The sequence below is a fragment of the Alosa sapidissima genome, chromosome 1, assembly GCF_018492685.1.
Source record: "Alosa sapidissima isolate fAloSap1 chromosome 1, fAloSap1.pri, whole genome shotgun sequence".
Taxonomy (NCBI): Eukaryota; Metazoa; Chordata; class Actinopteri; order Clupeiformes; family Clupeidae; genus Alosa; species Alosa sapidissima.
In genome coordinates this window covers 5,200,438-5,223,899 of record NC_055957.1, presented here as the reverse complement: position 1 = coordinate 5,223,899, position 23,462 = coordinate 5,200,438, and the positions used below count along the sequence as shown (strand labels likewise).

At 44.6% G+C, this 23,462-nt stretch overlaps 1 protein-coding gene across 2 annotated transcripts; it reads left to right on the top strand.

The window, feature by feature from the left end:
* Positions 1-8,219: 8,219 nt before the first annotated feature.
* Positions 8,220-23,130, top strand: e2f2 (E2F transcription factor 2). 2 transcript variants are annotated; one of them, XM_042108584.1, is made up of 7 exons: positions 8,220-9,037; positions 14,765-14,867; positions 15,039-15,258; positions 15,526-15,684; positions 17,171-17,285; positions 17,943-18,141; positions 21,391-23,130. In XM_042108584.1, the coding sequence occupies exons 1-7, from the start codon at positions 8,774-8,776 to the stop codon at positions 21,672-21,674; spliced, it is 1,344 nt and encodes a 447-aa protein (XP_041964518.1). In that variant the 5' UTR covers positions 8,220-8,773; the 3' UTR covers positions 21,675-23,130. The 2 variants fall into 2 exon arrangements, with proteins under 2 accessions (XP_041964518.1, XP_041964519.1); XM_042108585.1 differs by lacking the exon at positions 8,220-9,037 and adding an exon at positions 11,021-11,077.
* Positions 23,131-23,462: the final 332 nt, after the last annotated feature.

Below are 23,462 nucleotides of genomic sequence, written 5' to 3'. Positions count from 1 at the left end.
TTCTTAAAGCCCCCCCCCCCCCCCCCCCCCCCAAAAAAAAAAAAAAAACAGAGCTGAGGGTATCGTCATTCCTTGGGGTTTAATGAAAACAAAGTCGGGTAACCAGGTGTGGGTAATGGTAGGTACTAGCCAAGTGTGGGGAATGGTAGGTGCTTGTCAGGTGTGATCGCCCCTATCCTATATTTCCCACTGTTCCAGTTCCCAATTCTTTAGTTTCAGCCATAGTGGATATCAGGTGCTAGTTGTCATACAGCATGGTCCAATTGTGTAAATATCGTATAGATATATATGTTACATCATAACATCAATTGCTTCTAGGGTCAGGCCCATTTGCCAAGGGCAGTGTGTGTTTGTGTTTCCAATGGCCTATTAGCACCTTTGTGTGCAAACACACCTGTTTTTAGAGGTGAGACATTCCTATCTGATCATTCCCACCAAGTGCATGGAGCCTGTATTGTTCCCCCATTCACACCTCTGCAGGGGAAACACTTACACACATTCAAAAGACGCATCAATACACAAACATTAATGTATGATAATGTACACATCACTTGAAGTCACATTCAAATGAGGTTTAGGCAATGGCTGCAACAACTAACCATCACACAATGGTCTCCACCACTGCATTCTCCCCCACTATAGCTATAGCGACAGCTATATTGGCCATCAGAGAGACCAGTTGCAGGAGGTTTAATAATGAAATGTTATTCCATTCCTGCCCAACAGTCTGGGGTCTTAGTCATGTTTTTCATTTCATGATGCAATGTACCAGGTGGGCTGCAGACAGGCCATTTCAGCACCTGGACTCTTCTATGGGGCCGTACGGTTGTAATATGTGTATGCAGAAGAATTGCATTGTTTTCCTGAAATATTCAAGGTCTTCCTTAAAAGACGCTGTCTGGATGTCAGCATATTTAGCTCAAAACCTGTATAAATCATTCAGCATTAATTGTGCCTTTCCAGATGTGCAAGCTGCAAAAAAGCGCCTGTATCCCATCAGTGATGCGTTTGAACTGTGCACTAATAACAAGTTGGATAATCCCGCTCCTCTTTAGCCTGGAGGATGCAGAGTCCATGGTTTCCAAAAAGAATGGGAAATTACAGTTTTTCTCAGTTGCTTTGGTGCATTTCTCGGATCAGAATTAATTCGCAAAATTGTTTGTTCAAACTCCAGTGCCATTTGCTCACTTGTGCACATCATTGAAGCAGTTTCTCCTCATTTTGAACAAGCGATGCTTTCGTACATCCATTTTTAATTTTCAATGCAAATGTGATGTTGGTCAAAATGCACTATACTGGTTAACTGCTGAATAGTCCCACGCCATAAAATAAATTGGCCTTATTGTATTGCTTGTCATTACATGCAAATGTGTTGAACTAGATGTCATAACTGTCATAGTCTATCTAGCATATATAAATGTATGTGACCTGACAGAGAGGAATGTCAGGATGTATAGAAAGATGTACAGTGGTGCACAGCCCTGACCAAGGGGTGCTTTACTGTATATTGGCCATTTGTCATTTGCACAACGCTGTAAAAGCCTTTGATTTCTTTGTAAACTTTGAAACATATCCATTGTCTTGCAATCAAACCACTTTTACAAGTGTAACTTTGTAGTTTTAAAATAGAAAATAGTGCTGCCTTGCACATTGTTCTTTAGAAAATACTTAGAGTAAACTGTCACATTGACAACAAGACAAAACAGTTTGACTATCTTGTTATTTTGATTGCACTGACCATTTCATTGGCATAAATATTTGCTTTTGAGGCCTAAACTAAGCATTTTGAGCAAGATACACTTATGCTTTTGCAGGAATCCACTAATCCACTAGTGCAGTTTGCACTAATTGTTCTGAGAAATACTAACTGTTGTGCAAATGTTCGTTATGATTCGAGAAATGCACCAAAGCGACTTATAAAAACTGTAGGAGACCACTGCTCATTTTGCTCATCCTGCAGTTGCTGAGTGACATTCGAATGAGTAGATTTTTTCCAGAGCATTTGCCCTGACAGACAGGAATGTCAGGATGTATAGAAATAGGCTGTTTGTATATTGGTATTTTTTGTACAATGCTATAAAAGCCTTGGTTTTCTTTAGTCACAGTGTCTGTCAACCGTAAAAACTTTGAAACATATTCACTGTTTTAGTCAACCCCCTCCACACACAATAAAGTTTTCCAGCCTTCTGTTGGCCCCATGTGTTGCTCCCATCCCTACTTTATTTAAATGTGTTGCTGCATGAAATTCAAAAGGATCTTATATTCCATGAAATTAGTCAAATTAGTCAGTTTCAACATTTGATATGTTGACTATGTCCTTTTTGCAACTAAATATGGGTTTACGAGATTTGCATATTATCAGTTTCAACCTTTTTTGGAAATGTTGCTGTACCTCTAAATATGACCTAGCCCTGTGGTCAGTCTGACAGAGATGCTGCTCCTCAATACAGACACCTCGACTCCAATGCATGACAAGTTCAGGTGAAGAGATGAATGTTACACCTGTACTCTACTGGTCAGGTGAAGAGATGAATTGTACTTTCTGCTGGTCAGGTGAAGAGATGAATGTTACACCTGTACTGTCTGCTGGTCAGGTGAAGAGATGAATGTTAAACCTGTACTGTCTGCTGGTTAGGTGAAGAGATGTTACACCTGTACTGTCTGCTGGTCAGGTGAAGAGATGAATGTTACACCTGTACTGTCTGCTGGTCAGGTGAAGAGATGAATGTTACACCTGTACTGTCTGCTGGTCAACTACAAGCTGCTCTCTTTGTTTTTGTTAGTATACGTGCATGCAAGACATGAGGCATGGAACTGGGTCCCCAGGCTGTGATGTGTGTGTTTGTGTGTGTGTGTGTGTGTGTGTGTGTGTGTGTGTGTGTGTGTGTGTGTGTGTGTGTGTGGTGAATTCCCCAGATGCCTATCTCACAGGACACAAGTGGAGAACAGTTGCATATTCATTTACATTTGCATGTATTCATTTCATATGTAGTGGGGGGCCTTAAGCACATTTTCGCACAAATTCATCTAAAAGCGTCAAATTTGGCACAGATGTAGCTTAGGCCATACTGAAATGATTTAGCTAGGGCGCCGGAGTCCGCGGCCCTTGGGGCCAAGATGGCGGCCAAATCCAATACATATAACGTTAGCCATATGCTATGTTAGCTTTTGCCTTGGACTGACATTCTTCCATCCATCCATCTGGATTGTGCAGACTAGCTCAGCTGCTAACGTTTGAAACTACGTTGAAGAACTGCAATCTCTCGGAGCATCAAACTGTCGGTGTCAGAAATCCACCGAGTTTCTGATCTGCAAGATCGCCCACGACTTCAGACGGTTATGCCAGAGAGGGTTAAAGCGGAGCATCAAGGAACTTTGGTTATGCTTCCAGTGATCTAGCTAGACTGCAGTCTAACTGTTACAAGTAGGGCCTACTAACATCACTTATTGAAGGCCTGTTAACGTTAAATCCTCCGGGTTGGTCTGAAGACACAGCTGTAGCTACGCCATATCATTGTCATTGGACTGAGTGGGACTAATGTTAAGTTAACACGGACTTTTCTTTATTTTAATTTCTTATTTATTTATTTATTTATTTTATTACTTGTTAATTTTTGTTTGTTGTCTGTCTTGTATGTCTACCGTTAGGTGTCTCGGGGACGCTGGTGATTACGCTGCTCTATCAGGCATCTTTTGTCTTACGCGTAAATGTCTAGTGTGTAAAGCGACCTTGGGTGCTTTGGAAGGCGCTATGTAACAAATAAAATGTATTATTATTATTATTATTATTATTATTATTATTATTAAATACAAACTTGATGTCTATTTGACCTTTTCTGATGATGGGAAACCCACATTTATGATTGGGTATATCAGGACCCCCCAAATTCCCTAAATTCAATATGGCTGCTGTCCGAAAAAGGGTTTTGGCTTCAAATTTTGAACCAAATGCGCTACAAATGAGGAAGTTGTGTCTATTTTTTTAGTTTATTGACCACAGGAAGTCCATTGGCATATTTATATGTACGCTTGTGTAAGTCTGGAACCTGTATTATTTTCAAGACTTTGGTTGAAAATCATTTTTTACCACAACTTTGAAGGTTATTCTCAATGTGGATTAATTTCCTTATAAAAGTGGAATGCTTTTAGTGTACCACAGGTGAATACATTTCGAAATGTAATCATATAAGAAAGAATAAGACATAATTATTATTGCAAGGCAATATTTATAGTATGTCAAATTGTTAAAAGAATAATATAATCAATTTGTCCAAAACTCTTCAAAGGTTTGCTTAGCATATCAAAAAACAGCAATAACATAAAAATAACAACAGTGAATTCTCATGGTCTCTCTCATGAATTTTTGCCTGAAGAAGACCCAGCAGGGTCGAAACGTTGCCTGTTGTGCATTAAATATATGGGAGTCAAAAGCATTGTTGCGGACATTATATTTTTTCAATTGAGTACGTTTTAATTTGTACTGCACCTGCCAGAAGGTGGGACGTGTAACTGTTTGCTCTCTCATGAATTCTCATTCTCATGGTCTCTCTCACAATTGTAGTCATAAGAACAAAACAAAAAAGTACACCTGATTAGGAAGGAAGTTGGTAGAAAAGGAAGTAGTTAGCTAAACACTGTTGTTGGTCATCTTCTGAGAGGGCACAGGTGACCACTACATGGACCCATTACAATTTGCATACCGTCCAGAGGTGGGTGTGGAGGATGCCTTAATCTACCTGCTTCATAGAACACACTCTCACCTGGACAGGGGCTGGCAGTATTGTGAGGATCATGTTCTTTGATTTCTCAAGTGCTTTTAACACCATACAGCCTATGCTGCTACATGACAAGCGTTGAAGGATGCAAGTAGACACCTCCACAACTTCATGGATTACTGATTACCTGACTGACAGACCACAGGTTGTGAGAATGAAAGGGTGTGTGTCTGAACAGGTAGTCAGTCGCATAGGAGCACCACAAGGGACTGTGTTGTCTCCTTTTCTTTTCACACTGTACACCTCAGACTTCCAGTATACAACTCTGAGTCATGTCACCTGCAGAAGTTCTCAGACAGTTCACAGACTGCAGTCGTGGGGTGTGTCAGTGATGGTGAGGAGACGGAGTACAGGCAACTGGTGGACCACTTTGTGACATGGTGCAGAAACAACCACCTTGTCTTGAATGTGGCTAAGACAAGGGAAATGGTGGTGGAGAGCCAGGCCTGAGCTAAATACCATTTCAATACTGGGTGAGGAAGTTGTTGAGAACTACAAATATGTGCGGGTTATTATAGACAATAAACTGGATTGGAGGTACAACACTGAGGCTGTATAAATAAGTATATATACTCTTTTGATCCCGTAAGGGAAATTTGACTCTGCATTTAACCCAATCCGTGAATTAGTGAAACACACTCAGCACAAAGTGAACACACAGTAAGGTGAAGCACACACTAATCCCAACGCAGTGAGCTGCCTGCTACAGCGGCGCTCGGGGAGCAGTGAGGGATTAGGTGCCTTGCTCAAGGGGAGCAGTGAGGGGTTAGGTGCCTTGCTCAAGGACACTTCAGCTGTTCCTACTGGTCGGTGTTTGAACCGGCACAACCGGCACAAGTCTGAAGCGCTAACCAGTAGGCCACAGCTGCAGAGCAGACTCTATTTTTTGAGAAAGCTTGGGTTATTTAATGTGTGGTCATGGTAAAAAAAAAAATAGTTTTGATCTGTAGCTTATTCGGTTCAAAAGTTGTAGTCAAAACCCTTTTTCGGACAGTCACCAGATTGCATTTGGGGACTATAAGGGTCCACATATACCCAATCATAAATATATATATTTTGTGTTTCCATAGCCAGAAAAGGTGAAATATTTATTAATTTTACATTTGTATCTCATCTGGTTCCAAATATGCAGCCTACAGTAATCCCTTTTCAGGTGGCGGCCATATTGGATTTGGCAGCCATCTTGGTCCCAGGGGCCACTGGCTCCGGCATCCTCGCTAAATCATTTCAGAATGCCCTCAGCTGCATCCATGCCAAATTTGGTGCTTGTAGATAAATTGGCGAAAACAATGGGGTGTAAGGCCATATTGGAATTGGAGGATTAAGGGGTCCAGATATACTGGGTCATAAATATAAACATTTGTATGTGTTTCCCATGACCAATTAAGCTGAAAAAGACATCAAGTTTGTATTTGCAGCTCATGTGTTTCAAAAGTTATAGTCAGAACCCTTTTCGGACAGCGACCATATTGGATTTGGCTGCCCCAAAGGTCGCTGGCTGCGGCGCCCTAGCTAAATCATTTGAGTATGACCTGAGCTCTGTGCCAAATTTGGTGCTTGTAGATAAATTGGCGCAAACAATGGGGTATAACTACAGTCAAAACTGCTTTTTTGGACAGGGGCCATATTGGAATTGGAGGATTAAGCTGTCCAGATATACTGGGTCATAAATATAAACATTCCTATGTGTTTTCCATGATCAATTAAGTTGAAAAAGACATCAAGTTTGTATTTGTAACTCATGTGGTTAAAAGCTAGTCGGAACCCTTTTCATTTCAGTATAACTTGAGCTGCATCTGTGCCAAATTTGGTACTTTTAGAAGAAATTTGTGTAGAAGTATATGGACGCGAAGCGAAGTATGTGGACGCGAAGCGAAGCGACCAGGCCACGGACAGGTCTTTTCAAAATTCACAGAATCAGCCCTGATTGACAGGTCTTGTATCCTGGAGCTTTAAGTCAGATCATTTTAACAGATGTTTTAGATTTTAGCTGAGCTGGTTGTTATGGACAGCGGTGACAGGCAGGGGGCACCCCCTGACAATGCCTTGCACATTTGTGATAACATACTCAACATTTAGGCTCCAAACACAGTGTTAGGACACAGTGTTCCTGATCAATGTAAAAAACACAAAACAGTAGTTCACTGATGACACTGTTAACTAAAATAGCATGCACATGCACTAAATAAAACTAGTCTTCAGTCTTTGTCATGAATAAAAAATGAGTGAATGTTATGTCTCAGGTTTTATATTCATCAACCCAAGGCTTCTGAAGCTGAGACAAAAAGCTATGACAGAAAACTGTGACAAACTATTTTCCCACAATACTGCCAAACTGATGTTGCATGGTGTCTTTAGATTGCAGTAGTCTAACTGTTCATTTTACAATTGCCAAAGAATGTTAATGGCCCATTTTACTCAAAATTGCCCCAATGTCTCTCAAATTTGCACCTTTGACTAGCCAGTGGTATGCAGTGACATTATGCAATTACGAGAGAATACTTTAGACAAGTACTCTAACAATAGCAGGGGGTAGGGGGCTGAGGACAAAACCACAAACACTTTGAGATCCCCAAAGATCTCTGTAAAAAATGTCAGGAAGATTAGAAGCTAGTGGCCCATTTTATTTCTCCACACCACCGTTTTACCCTCTGATCTAAAATAAAACACCTTTACTTCTATTGTAGATCAGTGGTTCCCTCTGATTGGACTCATCAATCTCCAGAGAACCACACCGGTGGCTGGGACACCCCATAGAGAAATACCCTAAGGAAACAAGCCTCATTGTGCAACAGTATGCAAGAATGCAGGGGTTAGGGGGGCATGCTCAAAAGACAGTTCTGTCGTTGTTCTTTGGCTGCTTGATTATGGCATCAGAAATGTGTGTAAGGGTCAGGCTTGCATATTTATGTTGACCAGAATATGTTATGCTTGCAATGTATTGCAATGGTCGCCAAAGTAGCCTACAATAATTAATGTACACAATACAATGATTCATGAAGTGTATGTAGTGTGTACACGCATCAGCATGTAACGTAGGCATTTTGTTTAGGCTAATGTTTTATTTTTATGTAATAACACCCACGCTTATAACAAAATAGGTTTAGATTAGCCTATAAGAACCAAATATTTAAGTTGTTCATACGTTGTTCAATTCTGCTGCTTGAATTCATTTTCCTTCATCATGAGTATGGTAGAATTGATAAGAAATAAGAAATCGCTTTAATGAAATGTTTGAATGACAGAATGTAGGCTGCCTGTCTTTGTTATCGTTGCTTCCTCGCCCAGCGCTCACACTGTTACATATTAATTTATGCAGAATGGAACGCGTACAGCGTGCCATGGACCAATCAAATGCTAGCTCAAACCGCGGGAGATCCAAATTTCGCGGGACGCAATTTGGCGCTAAAAAAGCAGTTCAGTACTCTGCTGCCAAAAGCCAACCTTATTGTTGGAGTGACGACAGAAGGACAAGAGAGACGGAGACTTGTACAGCTGTCTTTCATCTACCAAGGACAAACACATCTTTTTGGCACAGTTGATTTGCTTGAGGATTTCTACAGAACAACTCTGGAGTATTGCAAATTTGCTTTTATTTATTGAACTGACTTGGCTAACGTAAATATAACGTTAACGTTATTGAAAACTTGCATTTGCACTTTGGACAAAGAACGTTAGCTTGCAGTAGCACTCTGTGTTATTTAAGCATTTGTACACGATTATTAGCTAAGTATTTTAAGTGTATATTTAATCTATGCAGTTTGCACACATTGAATTTGTTGGAAAACAATTCTACCGACTGCAATTACCTCTACTAAGCTTAGTTTACAATTAACGTTGACGTAACGTTTGCCAAAGTAGCTTGGCTAGCTTGCTAACTGACTTCTTAATAGCAAAATTGAAATCTTGCGCAAAACACTACTAAACGTAGTTTATTTGCTGTCATCAAAGCATTTAATTTAACATTTTACGAACGTACAAACGCATTCGCACTGAAGATGATACGGATACCCAAAGGAGTCTCTCCTGCATCGGGCAGAGGGGCAGTGGGCATTCAGTGCCAGCAGAAGAAAGTTTTGCCCGCAGTTAAATCCGATTTTTTCGGTTCGGGGATATCAAGTCCATTGATGAACTCGGTGCCGGCGGGATATTTCACCCAGATCTGCAACACGACAGCTGCGGAACAGAGAGCTAACTGCTTGTACGCAACCCCCCATGGCCCCCAAGCTAAACCCGTCAGAGTATCCTCCGGCAGACTCCCGGTAAGGCTATGACAAACATTATGGCTTTAATTCGTATTTAGTCATAGACCACGGGGAACCCCCAACATTGTTAAAGACTAACGTTATTTCGATTTGAGTGGTATTCTTTTGGAAGCCGTCATTTCCTCGAATGGTATGTGCGTCGTCATCAGTGACCGATGATTGAATGAAAGGCTAACTTAATGTCCTGGGTAAAGGCTGTTATTATGGTATTACTCTGTTGTTAATGTTACAACATTATGGTTTGAGATTTAGCCAAAGTGACATACATAAGGAACATTAACTGGTGCAAAAGAAGTCGTTGTTTTTGTGAGTGTTCTATAATGTGTGTCCCTTTCTCCATAATCCATATCTGTTACACAGACACAAGTTACACAGCAGGTCTATAACTTAGAGAACAAATGAATTATGGATGTCAATGAGAGAATGATCATTGTGTGCTTCGGGCCTAGTTATGCTCGAGGGAGGAGAGTGCGTGTGGCCCGAACAATATCCTTTATGCTCCATGGCGCTATAGCTAATAGTTCAGTTTTGTCTTGTTCAGGGTGGGGGTGTCTTGTCTCCTCTCCCTCAGCTATCTTTGGTGCAACAGGATAAAGCTGTCCTCTGCTATAACATGTAATTTCCTGCCATTTGAACATAAACTAGTCTATGGTCCCAATAGCGTTTAACAGTTGGGTAACCTAGATGTTTTTACGCAATTTCTAGATATCAGGTGTGTGGATTGCTACCAGCTGTTGAACACCATGGCATGCTCCCCCTCTCGTGTTTTCCCTCGTTCGGTCTGTCACCTGTCTGTTCGCCTCACCGCTGAACCTGCCAGACTTGTTTGCGCCTGTCCGGCGTGGCTCCCGGTCGCAGCTGCTTCGGAGGGCCAGAGCTCCCGTGCACAGAAACCCCAAACAGGAGAGAGGGCGACGGCCCCAGCGCGAAGGATGATAAAGCAATTTGGACCGATTAAATTAGCGCCGCACAATGTGCTGGTTGATAGATAAGCACTCTCTGCGTGTCCGCCACATCCTCACCCAGCCATGTGAATGCAAATGCTATGACTACTGTGAGTTCAGCACCAGGAAAACCACCATTTGAATAATGCCCTATTAGAAAATTGAATGAAAGAATGGATGAAAGACTGGTTAGCTTGAGGATTGGACATGTACTGTACATTATGCCTGTTGCACTGATGCACTACTGCTAGGTTCTTCTGTCATCCCATTTGTAGGCCACCAGTGGTTGTCCCTCAGCTGCATAACACATCCTGAATATCTGGTCTAGAAAAGTAGGATCTAGTCTAGAAAAGTAGGATCTTGTATCTGGTCTAAAGAGTAGTATCTGGTCTAAAGAGTAGTATCTGGTCATCGAGTAGTATCTGGTCTAAAGAGTAGTATCTGGTCATCGAGTAGTATCTGGTCTAAAGAGTAGTATCTGAATGTCAGCTGGCTGAGTATACCTGTGCCAGTTTATCAGGAAGCCATTTTGACACCACTGACCGAGTGAGCATGTACGAGATGTCACTCTGGAGGAGATTCTAACCACAGGCCGACCGAGGTCCCTCCGTCAGCAGTCAGCGGCAGCGCTGACCAGCCCGCCCGCCACTTCTCTTTCCCCGTGCGGCATTTCGCAAGAGGGTGTGAGAAGAGAGGAGAGGAGAGGAGAGAGTGTGAGAGGAGAGGAGGGGAGAGGAGAGGGTGTGAGAGGAGAGGAGAGGAGGGGAGAGGAGAGGGTGTGAGAGGAGAGGAGGGGAGGGGAGAGGAGAGGGTGTGAGAGGAGAGGAGAGGAGAGGAGAGGAGAGGGTGGTTAGAGGAGAGGAGGGGAGAGGAGAGGAGGGGAGAGGAGAGGAGAGGAGGGGAGAGGAGAGGGTGTGAGAGGAGAGGAGGAGAGGGTGTGAGGGGAGAGGAGGGCCGCTCCCTTGTCGTCCAGCACACAGGGTTTCCACAGGCACGTGTGAGGAGCCAAGTGCTTCCTCTCAGAATAGGCGAGCTGTTGCTTTACCATTCAACACAAGATCGTCCTGCTCTCCTTTACCCCATGCTGGCTAAGGTAGTGTTGCCTCTGACACTGTCGGCCCACTTCGGTGACGATGTTACAACAGTTCTTCTCGGAAATGCTTTACGGTTGACTCTGTGTGCAATTTTTAAAAAACAAGGAAGTCAAAGGTCAGTGATTGCTGTGGCACCACTGAGAGGAATTCTCACGTGCGTGTGGTCTGGAGAGCCGCCAAACGGACACCAGGCTTTGCTCTCCTTTCAGTTTCTCTACGGAAGAACTTCAAACATTAACTTGAGCAGGAGATTTATGGGGTTTGCCTTGATTGTTTAAACAATCATTAAAGATAAGTAATGATTTAAATTGCTTTCAAAAGTGTGTCACAGCTAGATTACATGTCTGCTAGAATGAGCGATGAGCATGCCACTCATGTGTAGGGAAGTTAAATGCAGCTGAAGAGAAGCCGGACAGTTTTATCCCAGCGTAGTGTGAGCTGATGCTTGTGTCTAATATTCACAGTGGTTGACATGCCCCATTGCTTCAGACATACACCCCCCATGCCCCCCTCCCCCACACACACCACCACCTCAGCCTGGTGTCATCCCAGCTTAACCTCCCTCAACCCCCCCCCCCCCCCTCCCCTCCCCCGGTCGGTGAACCCCCATTCAGTAGGGCGCAGGTCACTGAGGCTGTTCGATTGACCCACATTATAGGATATTTACGCAGCAGTCACAGAACCCCCCCCCCCCTCCAGCCGCAGCCATACACCCCCCCCCCCACCCCAGCCCCACTCATACCCCCACCCCACCCCAGCCCCACTCATACCCCCACCCCATAGCCCCACTCATACCCCCACCCCACTCATACCCCCGCCCCATACCCCCCCCCCCCAGCCCCATAGCCCCACTCATACCCCCCCCCCCCCAGCCCCATAGCCCCACTCATACCCCCCCCCCCTATACCCCCCCCCCCCAGCCCCATAGCCCCACTCATACCCAGCCCCACTCATACCCCCCCCCCCCCCCCCGCCCCACAGCCCTCACTTCTCTTGCCTGCAACCCCCTTTGTGGTGCCCCCTGCCTCCTCCACGCATGCAGGCACTTGCAGCGTTTTACATCTCAACAACAAAGGCACCACACCCAACACAACACACACAACCAACACAACACACACTTCTCCTGTGGAATCTGGCACCTTCTAACAGCAGCCCAGCCCCCTACATTCAACTCAATCTGAATTCAGTTCATTTCACAAGTGTTTCATTAGCATGTGCATGTACTCAACTCACTGTTGTCCAAGTGACTTACATATGTCAACTATATTACAAGGGATTCCATTGCCCCCAGAGCAGCGTTCCCGGGGTTAAGTGCCTTGCTCAAGGGCACAACGGTGGACTATTGCATGCTAGCCCAGCTCCTTAGCCACCAGCATGTAGTCTCTTGTAAAGTAGTCACTATATTGCAGGATAAGAACATTAATTACAGGGTAAGAACTCAGAACATATAAGTTGCCAAACATCACTGTAAACACCCCCCCCCCCCTTCTCTCTCTCTCTCTCCCCCCCCCCTCTCCCTCTCTCTCTCTTTCTCTCTCTCTGAAGGGAGTGCTTTGCCTATGTGTGGGCGGGAGATGACTAGTCTGTCCAGTTTTAGCTAGGACTGTGTAGGCAGATTGAACTCTGGCATGGGGATGTTTTTACCAGGTGTTGATTGAAGGTTTGTAGAGGGAAGTAATCCTGGAGTTGGGACTCCTGCTTGAGAACCTCGCATTACCTGTGTTACCTGTGTGTGTGTGTGTGTGTGTGTGTGTATGTATGTATGTGTGTGTGTGTGGCACTCACTTGTAGTTCTACTCTCCATATTATTCGATTCCATATTAGCTCTGTGACTATAGATTGTGTCTCCTAAGCAGCCGTTAGGTTCTCCAGTTCCGTGTCACTAGTCCCTTAAGCAGCCGTTAGGTTCTCCAGTTCCGTGTCACTAGTCAGATCTTTTACTGTAAGGCACTCAGAGTTGGGAGTTGAACATTCCTTATCATGCGTCATTCTGCCGTGTGTGAGGCCATTTGCCAACCATGCTGGACTGTGTGGGTTGTTTAGGACTCATGCATGAGTGACAAGGCATGGATGTCATCCTCCCAGATATGTGTGTGTGTGTGTGTGTGTGTGTGTGTGTGTGTGTGTCGCTGACTGTATGAAAGCGAGATAGAGAGAGCAGAACGCGAGAGCTGTTTGACTAGTTTCACTCTGGCACTCATGCCACTCTCCCACCTGCTGCGGCAGCTCAGATGCCATGGACAGGTGTAGTAGGTGTCGCCGAGGTCAGATGTCGTGGAGGTCAGTAATGAAGGGACACATACATGCACACACACGCACATACACACACACACACACATACATGCACACACATGTGCATACGCGCACACACACACATACACACACACAAACACATGCACGCACACACATACACACACACACGCATGCACACACCATGCGCGCACACACACAAACACACACACACACACGCGTACACATACACACACACACACACACACACACACACTCCAGTGTTGGAAAGTTCATGTAGGAGTGTTTGTGTCACTTGCATTGAGTGAGTGATTGTGTGTGTGTATGTCAGTGGATAGAGGAGCTTTGCCTGGGTCATATGTGTGTCGGTCTGTGAATAGCAGGGTGCTAGAGTGTGTGTGTGTGTGTGTGTAAATCCAATTAAATACTTCTGAGGTGAAGTGAGGTTCCCTGTCTGGTGCTGTGTGTGTGTGTGTGTGATCTGTACTGTGAGAGGCCCATACCCAGCGGGCACTAATTGCCCCAGTTCTGCCTTGCCTGATTTAAGACCTACAGCTGGATTACTAGTCCCATGCAGTCTACACTTTTCAGTGTGTGCGTGTGTGTGTGTGTGTGTGCTGGTTTTGTTTCTTGTCTGGAGTAGGCACATGCAATAAGCCATAAATATGTTCCCACTCTTACTCTACCAGGGATTTAATGTGTGTGTGTGTGTGTGTGTGTGTGTGTGTGAAACCCCTGTGAGAGGCCTGAAGTATTGAGGCTGATTACGGCCCTGGCTGTTGTTGGGCTTATTAGAGAGGGGTGGTGTGTGTGTGTGTGTGTGTGGTGTGTGTGTGTGTGTGCCCTTTTGTGTGTGTAATAGACTATTCACTCTGGCACTCTAAAGAGGGGGGTGGGAGTGGAGTGAGTGTCATGGTCAGGTGACTACAGGAGATGGAGTCGGCTCTGGTGCAACAAGTGGTAAGACAAGGGGGCGGGGCTGTAGAATGCTGGAGCGGGCCAACGGGGAGGGTGGGGGGACTTCCTGTTTCTTTGTGTGCCAGTAGGTCTAGCAAAAGGCTTTCAAAAGCTAAGACACTGAGTAGGAGTGTGTGTGTGTGTGTGTGTGTGTGTGTGTGTGTGGTGCAGGGGAAGCTGTAATGGCAAGTACTTGAGATTATTGGCTTATTCAAGAGCTGAAGCTTCACACTAGGCCCATGTATTATGTGTTCAGGTGGAGGCTTCACACTAGGCCCATGTATTATGTTTTCACACTAGGCCCATGTATTATGTGTTCAGGTGCAGGCTTCACACTAGGCCCATGTATTATGTGTTCAGGTGGAGGCTTGACAGACGCACAAAGGCATCTTGTAGTCATTCCTCCTTACACATAAAAATGGAACCAGCTGACAGAAGTAGAATGCCCCAAATCACAGTTCTTATTTTGACTTTTGCAGGCCAAGCGGAAGCTGGACCTCGAAGATCCTTTGTACCTTCCAGGCTTCCGTACCCCGAAGGGGAAAGGAAACGTGGCCGCTGCACGTCTCCCGAGTCCTAAAAGTGAGTATCACCACGGCAACCACAACCACACAGAAGCATGCTGACATCACAAAGGAAAACATGATTCCTGTTGTTGTTCTCTTTTTTTACTGCTTCCTGTTTCAACACTGAGACTAAAATTAAAAGTATTTCTGTGTGTGTGTGTGTGTGTGTGTGTGTGTGTGTCACCAGCTCCCAAGTCCCCTGGAGAACGGACCCGGTACGACACGTCCCTGGGCTTGCTCACCAAGAAGTTTGTGGGTCTCCTCAGCGAGTCGGCCGATGGCGTCCTGGACCTCAACTGGGCCACTGAGGTTCTGGAAGTCCAGAAGCGTCGGATCTACGACATCACAAACGTTCTCGAGGGGGTCCAGCTCATCCGCAAAAAGTCCAAGAACAACATCCAGTGGCTGTAAGTGTTAGTCCGTGTTGCTTTTGAAGAAAGCGTCAGCTAAATATCAGTCAACTTTAATTCAGAGTTTAGTTTACTAGGTAGTTTACTACAGTCATGACAATATTGGTACACAACTGAACCATTTGAACTTTTGAAATGGCACTTGCAGACATTTGTATAGACCATGCATCACAATGCTCAGCCAGCCAGCCATGGTTTCTATCTAACTGTATGTGTGTTTGTGTATGTGTGTGTGTGTTTGTGTGTGTGTGTTTTCTCTCCCAGGGTTGGGGGTGTGTTTGAGGGCTCTGCTGGCGGAGAGAAGACGCGCTCCTTGCGGAGGGAACTGAGCACGCTCGAGCGGGAGGAGAAGATTCTGGACGAGCTGATCCAGTCCAGCACCAACCAGCTCCGTGAGCTGACCGAGGACAAGGACAACCAGAGATATCCTTTCAGAGCGCTAACCTGCTAGTGCTAACAGCCAACATGCTAACACATTGGCCCTGCACACACTAATAACAGAGATATCCCTCATCGTGCTAACCAGTTAACTGCCAACACACTGACCCTCCACAAACTAGCACCAGAGATATCCCTCATTGTGCTAACAAGCTAACTGCTAACAGCCAACACACTGACCCTCCAAAAACTAGCACCAGATATATCCCTTATTGTGCTAACCAGCTAAATGCTAACAGCCAACACATTGGTCCTGCACACACTAGCACCAGAGATATCCCTCATTGTGCTAACCAGCTAACTGCTAACAGCCAACACACTGACCCTCCACAAACTAGCACCAGAGATATCCCTCATCGTGCTTACCAGCTAACAGTCAGTATATTGGTCCTGTACACACTAGCACCAGAGATATTCCTCATCGTGCTAACCAGCTTACTGCTAACAGCCAACACATTGGTCCTGCACAAAATAGCACCAGAGATATCCTTCATTGTGCTAACCAGCTTACTGCTAACAGCCAACACATTGGTCCTGCACACACTAGCACCATCTCAGCTGCCACTGGAAAAAGCTAGCCAACTTGCTAATTAGCATTTCTTGTTCTCCACCAATAATGATTTTAAGGTCAACAGAACGGCATAGTGAATTGGACAGGCAGCTAGAGGTCATGGCATGTCCTCACTCATGACTGGGCCATTGGCATGAACTGAGGTGTTATAAGATGAGATGTTTTAAAGATCCGGCTAGAAATAGCCCTTCAGTAAACATGGGGCCATGGTGTAGCAGGGGGAAGCATCGCCGGTTCCCCTCAAAAAATAGCACCAGCAGACGTAATGTTGCTCTGAGTTGCCGTCTGCTGAGGCGTGGATGGGTGTGTGCGAGAGAGGGAGGGAGGGAGGGATCAGGGGAAAGGAAGGAAGATAGAAGATAAGGGTGCCATCCATACGCTTCCTTTCTAGAGTCACTCTCCTCGGGCAACACGGTTAGACTCTGTCTGTTAAGGGTGGGGTGATCAAATAAAGTTTATTTGATCACCCCAAAGTTTAGATTTTATTAGCAATGGGCACTGTCTCTCACACACACACACACACACACACACACACACACACACACACACACACACACACGGATAATGTAGATAATTACAGCCAAATTGTTGCTGCTCTGCACTGTTCATTGTTCTAGCCCTCTGAGTTGACACATGAGTAAATGTTGTTTGAAGGGACTCAGTGTATCTGTAGGAGGGTGGTGCCACCACCTGGCATGACACTAGCCTTGTACACCGAGGCAGATATTCATTTAAACATCCCATCTTTTCCTTTATGTAAGAACTGTCTAAAAATGAAGGAAACAGCTATGAGCGTGAGCTCAATTTAGTGTTACAACCTGGTACTAACACTATTGCTATCAAACTCTTAAGGTATGTAATGCACATGCACGTTAAAGTTGCACCTTAACTCCGTCACACGTTAGGCTACTTGACCTATCAGGACATCCGATCCATCGGCAGTTGGCGGGACCAGACGGTCATTGCGGTGAAAGCGCCGACAGAAACCAAACTGGACCTGCCAGAACCCTCAGAGGTGCGTACCGCAGGAAATGCATCCCTGGAACAGGAAGTAGATGTGTGTGTGTAGACACATGTAGCTCATTTCCCTGTCTGCTCTGGATAAGGATGCCTAAAGGGATGCCACTCTGTGTATTCAGATTCTGCTTCTGACTTTGGGGATCATTTTTTGGACAGTAATGTTACCATTGCACTCCCAGACTGACACAATCAGACAGTACTATTTGGTTTCCAAGTCTGGCTTAATCGGAAAGTGTTTGCACAATAGGCATTGTCGCAGACCGGAGGAATCTTAAAATTCCCCCTTCTTAAGAATTCCCTAAATTAGGAACCTCCGATATTTGATTTAACTAATCTGTGTTAAATGGCTGTTTCACATCTGTAATCTGAATCTGTAGATGGGCTGCGTTCACATCTGTATCTCCTTACTCATGTGCATGATGTCGGTGTGCCCAAGTCTTGTAATACACTACTAGCCTAGTGTCCTGTGAAGGCAGATTCCTTACTCATGTACATGATGTCGGTGTGACAGAGTCTTGTAATACACTACTAGCCTAGTGTGCTGTGAAGGCAGACTATGCTCTGGGCTGGTGCGGCGCGGTTGTTTACGTTGTTGGAACACGTTCAAAGTAAACGCTGACCCCCCTTTCCTCCTCCCTCTGTGGTGAACCAGGGCTCTCTGCAGATCTACCTGAAGAGTAAGAACGGGCCCATCGAGGTGTACCTGTGCCCAGAGGAGCTCCTGGAGGACGCCAGCCCAGTGAAGAGCGCCACCCCCAGGAAGGACCTGCCACTGCAGGGCATCGTGCCCGCCATGGGCACCACCACGCCACTGCCCTCTCAGATGCCCGTCAAACAGGAGCCAATCACAGGTACACATCTAATGTGTTGTTATCAGCAACATTTTTTAAACATTAATAAACAGTAATAATGCATGTCCAAATGAGCAGGTACACATCTAATGTGTTGTTATCAACAACATTTTTTAAACATTAATAAACAGTAATAATGCATGTCCAAATGAGCAGGTACACATCTAATGTGTTGTTATCAACAACATTTATGAACATTAATAAACAGTAATAATGCATGTCCAAATGAGCAGTGACAGGGTCAGGAACAATATCTGATATATTGTTGTCAACAACATGATATGTTTATGTTTGTGTTTGTGTTTAAAGACTAACAATAATACAGCATTTCCAAAAGAGTAGTGACAGGGTCAGGACTTAAAATATCTCAGGCAGGGGCATTTATCCCTATCCGTGAATTAGTGAAACACACAGTGAACACACAGTGAACACACAGTGAGGTGAAGCACACACTAATCCCGGCGCAGTGAGCTGCCTGCTACAACAGCAGCGCTCGGGGAGCAGTGAGGGGTTAGGTGCCTTGCTCGAGGGCACTTCAGCCGTTCCCACTGGTCGGGGCTCTAACCGGCAACCCTCCAAGTGCTAACCAGTGGGCAGTCCATGTAGGCTATACTGTATTTTAGTAGGTGTTTCTATATATGTAGGCTATACTGTATTTTAGTAGGTTTTTTATATATATTAAGGCTATACTGTATTTTAGTAGGTGTTTCTATATATGTAGGCTATACTGTATTTTAGTAGGTGTTTTGTGTATGTGTCTACAGTCTACTTGGCCAACCATATGTGTACAAGTCTAATCAAATGTATGAATTAGAAGCAGTCGTTAAATACTCTAGTCATTAAATACTATAATCACACCCTACATGTGTTAACATGTCAGCAGAATGACATCATTGTTGGTTGTCTAGACACACTTATGTTTGGACAAAGACAACGCACCACCCTTGTAAACCTCCAGGAAGACGTACTTAAATGTAAAACTCCATTCCCAAAGCCATTTTAGACACTGTGTAGGAGTTTAGACCTTAAATATGACAGATGGCGTCCGGTGTATGACACACATGCACAATTATACTCTCATTGTGTCATGAGCACGTCCCATATGCCATCATGTCACATCGGTGACCTCTTCCTACAGAAATATAGTCTGTGTGGGTTTGGTTTGGGTGTGTTCTCTCTTTATTCAGCCCTGCTGCCTCATGTGCTTGGCACTGCTGTTCTGTGGTACTCTACTAAATGAATATATTAAGGTTTTGCTCCTACGTCATAATGTCACTTCACCGTTTGTTTACAACTAGAGTGGTAGGCAAGGCAGAGTAGGCTAGCCTTCAACAGTTGGGTTGCACAGGCTACACATAGTTACAATAGCTACAAATAGCTTCAAAATTGACATTTTAATATCAAACATTGACCGAGTTATGCCGACCACTTGTGTAGGCCCTTACAGTTGGTTTTACAATAAGAAGCAAAAAGGCGACGATAGATTGTTTGCCATTAGATCCTCATGGTTGTGGAGGATGGGGATGGTTAGCAGCTGTGAAGTATTTTATTCTCAAGATGGCCCATAGTGTAGCCTAACATCTATGGAAACGTATACTAAATACATACACATCATACAACTCTCTACAGTCATCCAAAAATGAATTGCCAGAGATGGGCTAATAAGGAAAAAAGTGCAACATTTAAACATGGCAAGAATATATTCTCTTCTGTCCTTCTGTTTCAAGTTATCATGGGTGTCATTTGATTATATGATCACAACAAATGCTAATAAGTTAAAACATAGGCTAAACATCTTGTTCAGGTCAGTAGGCTAACTCCCCTATATGGCAAAATAAACTGATTTGATCCTATGAATTGTGTCGCGATCACACACAACTGAACCTAACACAGCAACCTCAAACACCACTGTTGAACCTAATGCTTCAGTCATGTAAGAAATAAGCAGTTTGTGAATTATCCTTACCCGTTTAATCAAATCCATATGACCAAAATAATAGCATATTTAAAGGCGGTTGTGGGCTAGCTGATGCTGCAATGGCTAATCGTTTCATACAATGAATGAGCTTTAACAATCTCACATTCAGAGTTTTTCTGGTTGGGTCTTCGATTGAGCCATCAGTGTTTTTTTGTTATAATATGTTACAAGGTTCATGACCTTAACACCATTAGTGTTACATGATGCTGACTGACGCTGGCTATAACTATAGCTCCTACTACGTTTAAACGTCTACTGAGTCTACTGCCTACCAACACCTGTCCCTGTTAAGTTAAATTATTAATAAACCATAACTTGTTTAATTCTGTGTCAACTTTCAGAGGGAAGACATGTATGACTCCTTTCTGGCCAAATTTCAAAGTTTCTAAGAAAGTCTATCGTCTTCGTGTTAAGTTTTGAACAGAGAACAAAGTGAACTTTAGGCTTTTTTTTATCTTTGCCGGGTTTCCCGTACAGATCGACACCCCAAATCAGGGCAATTTTAGCGAAATAACGTTCCTGTGACAGACTACTAAATATTGAACAATGGGATAACGTTTCATCATTACCTTTATTGATGCCTGATATGTTGACATTGCTGAAATACAGAGATGTAGCCTACTGAGAGGCAGCTGCAGACAATGACGTTCAATAGGTACAACGCGTCCCTTGCCTACCAAATGGCGGTAAACAGAGCGTTCTAGAACCTAATATGTCACATGACAAACCTTAATGCACCAGTGGCAGTAATATGTCACATGACAAACCTTAATACACCAGTGGCAGTAATATGTCACATGACAAACCTTAATACACCAGTGGCAGAAATATGTCACATGACAAACCTTAATGCACCAGTGGCAGTAATATGTCACATGACAAACCTTAATGCACCAGTGGCAGTAATATGTCGCATGACAAACCGTAATGCACCAGTGGCAGTATTATGTCACATGACAAACCTTAATGCACCAGTGTCAGTACTGATGGCCTGCCATCCTCTTCATCCTCATGCAGACATGCACGCTGGACCACACTCTGTACCATATACTGCTATGATGTGTTCTGTTCTCTAAACCCCTTTCTCATCTCCCTCCTCTCTCTCTCTCTCTCTCTCTCTCTCACACTCCCTCTCTCTCTCCACTCTCTTTCTCATCTCTCTCTCTCACTCCCTGTCTCTCTCCCTCTCCTCTCTCTCACACTCCTCTCTCTCTCTCTCTCTCTCTCTCTCTCTCTCTCTCTCTCTCTCTCTCTCTCTCTCTCGATCCCAGACCTCCCCAAGCCCCAGACCCCCGGTGCAGCCCCCAGCAGCAGCAGCAGCAGCGTTGGCTCGTCCCTGCTGGACGTGGAGGGGATCCTGGGCCTGCCGCCGTGCCTGCTGCAGATGACCGAGGACCAGCTCCCCTGCGCCACCTTCGTCCCCGACCCCTCGGTCCCGTTCGTCAGCCTCTCGCCCCCGCTCGACCACGACGACTACCTGTGGGGGCTGGACGAGGGCGACGGCGTCACGGACTTCTTTGACACGTACGACTTGGGAGACCTGCTCAGGAGCTGAAGGCGGTGTGGAGGGAGTGGGCAGAGAGAGAGGGTGTGAGAAGAGCGCCCTCCACTGGTCAGCAAGGGGAGGAGCACTGCTATACAATGAAGCCATGATTTCTTGCTTTTAGCCATAAGTAACTAGAGATAGTGGATGTTAATTTTATTGGATATTGATTAATGGATTGGATTTTGTGTTTAGAGTTATGTTTTGCAATTATTTTTTTTAGTTTGTAAAGATTTTAAGAAATTGTAAATTGATTTTTTAGAGTCTAATTTGTACATTTGTATTTTACTTCGGTCACATTTCAGCCTCTGCAGGCTGACCTATGGAGAGTGTGCTGAAGTGAGTAGAGCTGGTGGGCATTTGTGTGAAGGAGGGAGGGAGGGGTTCACAGTCTCAGGAAATGTCTCGAGTCTCTCCAAAGCTAGGCATCTGTACAACTCTCTACCAGCAGGTGGCAGCAGAGGCTTTTTTTATTTAAAAGTTAGTCAAGCTTTACACTCTGTGAGATCACCAAACAAAGTGCTTGTTTTTGCGACGTGCACAGCTAATGTGATGTCACGTTTCAGCCAGGGAAGGTCTCCGGTGATCTGAAATGGAACCCCCATGTTCTGTTCTGGGGAACCTGGCACCAGGTGTTCTAAGAGGAGGTTCTAACGGGAGGAACCCGGATCCTCTGTGGGTCCAGACCAGGCTGCAGTGACTGTATGCTGGTGGCCTTGCCAGGCTGAGCCCAGAGCTACTGGCTCTTGTATAATAATGTGTAGTCCGACCAGCGCAGGCATCCGGCAGCGTTCAGCTTTATGAAACTGGCAGCTAGATTTCCATGTTAAGCTTGTTGGCATGTTTTGTTTGCTACCAGCAGACATTGTAGGAGTCTCTAGTATTGAGTTACCTTTTTCTGGCATTGGCATAGAAGCCACCATAAACTTGAGGATTTTTTTTTTTTTTTTTTTCCATTTGTTTGGAAATGTTTTAAAGCTCGGAGGCCTTTATCCCATTGAGAATTGAACACTGCTCATGAGGTTGCTAAGAACCTCTCCTGACAGGACATTTAAGTTTTTAACTGTTTTTGTGATTTCTTGATCTTCCTCAAATTGGAAAAGTCACTCACAAGACTTATTGTTGTCCGTATGTGATCAATGATGGATTGTAAAACACTGTGTCCAGTAAATGTGAATGGCCAGTATGGAGTGTGTATATGGGTCAGTGGATCCAGATCAGTACTTTTAGCCCAAGTCCTCACTAAGACCACCAAAACCTCAAGCGTTCAGTTCAGGGTTTACGTCTTCCACTGGATCAGAATAGTGATCCAGGAAATTGTCCTGTCCTATCAAACTTGAAAAGTGTGAGTGTGTGTGTGCGCGTGTGTGTGTGTGTGCATGCGTGAGTGTAACTGTGTGTGTGTGTACCTGTGTGCACGCGTGCGTATGCGTGCGTGTGTTTGTGCCTGCATGTGTGTGTGTGTGTATTTGGGCTTGTGTATGTGTGTATGCGTGTTTGTGTGTGTATGGGCGTGTGTGTGCGTATGTGTACAAATGTGTGTGGAGGGGTGCATGTACGTGTACATGTATTTCTCTGTGTGTGTGTGTGTGTTTGCATGTATACGCGTGCATGTCAGAATTGGGGGTGTTTGGTAAATGGGTTTTCAGTTTTGGGGTGATTTTGTTTGAATTTCATGTGTGAAATTTAGTTTTGTATAAAGTATTATTTTTGTAATTGTACAGAATTTTTTGTATTTATGAGTTGAATTTGAAGTGTGTTATGTATGTTATGCAATGACCAGTTTTTTATAGAATCCTC